At 40.1% G+C, this 1,527-nt stretch overlaps 1 protein-coding gene across 1 annotated transcript in view; it reads right to left on the bottom strand.

Moving 5' to 3' along the window:
• Positions 1–1,527, bottom strand: part of LOC106532357 (nascent polypeptide-associated complex subunit alpha, muscle-specific form) — a gene marked incomplete at its 3' end in the record, with an annotated part of 46,915 nt that overhangs the window by 12,255 nt on the left and 33,133 nt on the right. The window contains 3 exon segments of the mRNA XM_014028392.1: positions 611–645; positions 765–793; positions 919–1,046. Of these exon segments, the coding sequence (XP_013883846.1) occupies positions 611–645; positions 765–793; positions 919–1,046 (192 nt within the window).

The raw sequence follows: 1,527 nt of genomic DNA, 5'->3' as shown, positions 1-1,527 counted from the left end.
ATTTATACACATTAACAAACATTTATACACACATTCACACACATTTATACACATTAACAAACATTTATACACACATTCACACACATTTATACACATTAACAAACATTTATACACACATTAACAAACATTTATACACACATTCACACATTTATATACACATTAACAAACATTTATACACACATTCACACATTTATATACACATTAACAAACATTTATACACACATTCACACACATTTAAACACATTAACACACATTCACACACATTTATACACACATTAACACACATTCACACACACATTCATTCAGCACTCTACTACATCTCACTACAAAGGTAATACAGGTAAATCAATCTACAGAGACTAGTCTTAAATCACATTCATACACTGATGGGAAACATCAGAGACGGGGGGGGGGGGTCAGTGCCTTGCTCAGGGACACTTCAACATGTGACTGAGCAGTGGGGGGAATCAAACCATTGAAAGAGGATTCCCCTAACCACTCATCCACAGCTGCCCTCAGAAGAAACAAACAGAAAAGAACCCAGCTGAAGTCGTCTCTAACTGATCATTGATGGAAAAACAGAAAATTGGTTTTGAAACGAAGTTCTTACTTGCTGAACCTGCCGGTCTTTGTTTTCTCCTGAACCTGGAAGCAACAACAACAAACAGATACGACTTGATTCAGTTTGACTAAAACAGTTCAAACAGGATAAGAACAAAGAGATCTTTGGAGGCTTTGATTAGAGATGTTGTGAAACATCTTACTGCTGCCTGTGAAGAGTCCACATATGGATCTGGGGTTAAAAGAGAAGAGAAGGCTCTGTGAGGACAAGCAGTCATTCTTTACAGCAGCACTGCAGGAAAGTCCAGTGCAACCAGATGAAAGTGACAGAAAGTAAATGTTKGATTGTTCAGGTACTTTTTACGGCTGCTTTGTGTTTCTTGTCACTGTTGCGCTTTCCCTTCTTCTTGTTGACAGATGTGGCGATGTCCTCGTACATGTTCTCTGTGTCCTCACACCCAAGAGCTGTAGAGTTCCCCTCAGGCCTACGGTGGATAAACAAGAGAAAAGTCGTTAAAAGGTTCTGGTTCATTCGTACTTTTGCCACGTTTTACCTCCATTGCACATTTCATGAGTGCTGAATGTACTCATGTTTGGTCCTGTATGTCACAGGTACCTCTGGGTTCAGTTAGGGTCAGAGGAGAAGACTGAGGGTCAGGATCTGACCTCATTAGCCCATTACCAAACTACACAAGATATTAATGCATTTCAGTTTATTTATACAGCTCCAAGTCACAACATACGTTGTCTCAGGACACTGTAGATAAAAAGAACAATGTAAAGAAGAAAGCAGCAGATTGTGTTGAATCACTTCATCACAGTCTCCCATCCTGAGCAAACGGTGGAGAGGAAAAACTCCCTGCTAATCAGGAAGAAACCTCCAGCCGACATTAAGCACATTGGGCCTCATGCAAGAACCGTTGGTACGCACAGATTTGTTCTTAAGTTGTGCGTACGAGTGATTTA

The sequence above is a fragment of the Austrofundulus limnaeus genome, unplaced genomic scaffold (assembly GCF_001266775.1).
Source record: "Austrofundulus limnaeus strain Quisiro unplaced genomic scaffold, Austrofundulus_limnaeus-1.0 Scaffold757, whole genome shotgun sequence".
Lineage (NCBI taxonomy): Eukaryota > Metazoa > Chordata > Actinopteri > Cyprinodontiformes > Rivulidae > Austrofundulus > Austrofundulus limnaeus.
Note: the sequence above shows the minus strand (reverse complement) of the source record. Positions and strands in the feature narration are given on the sequence as shown.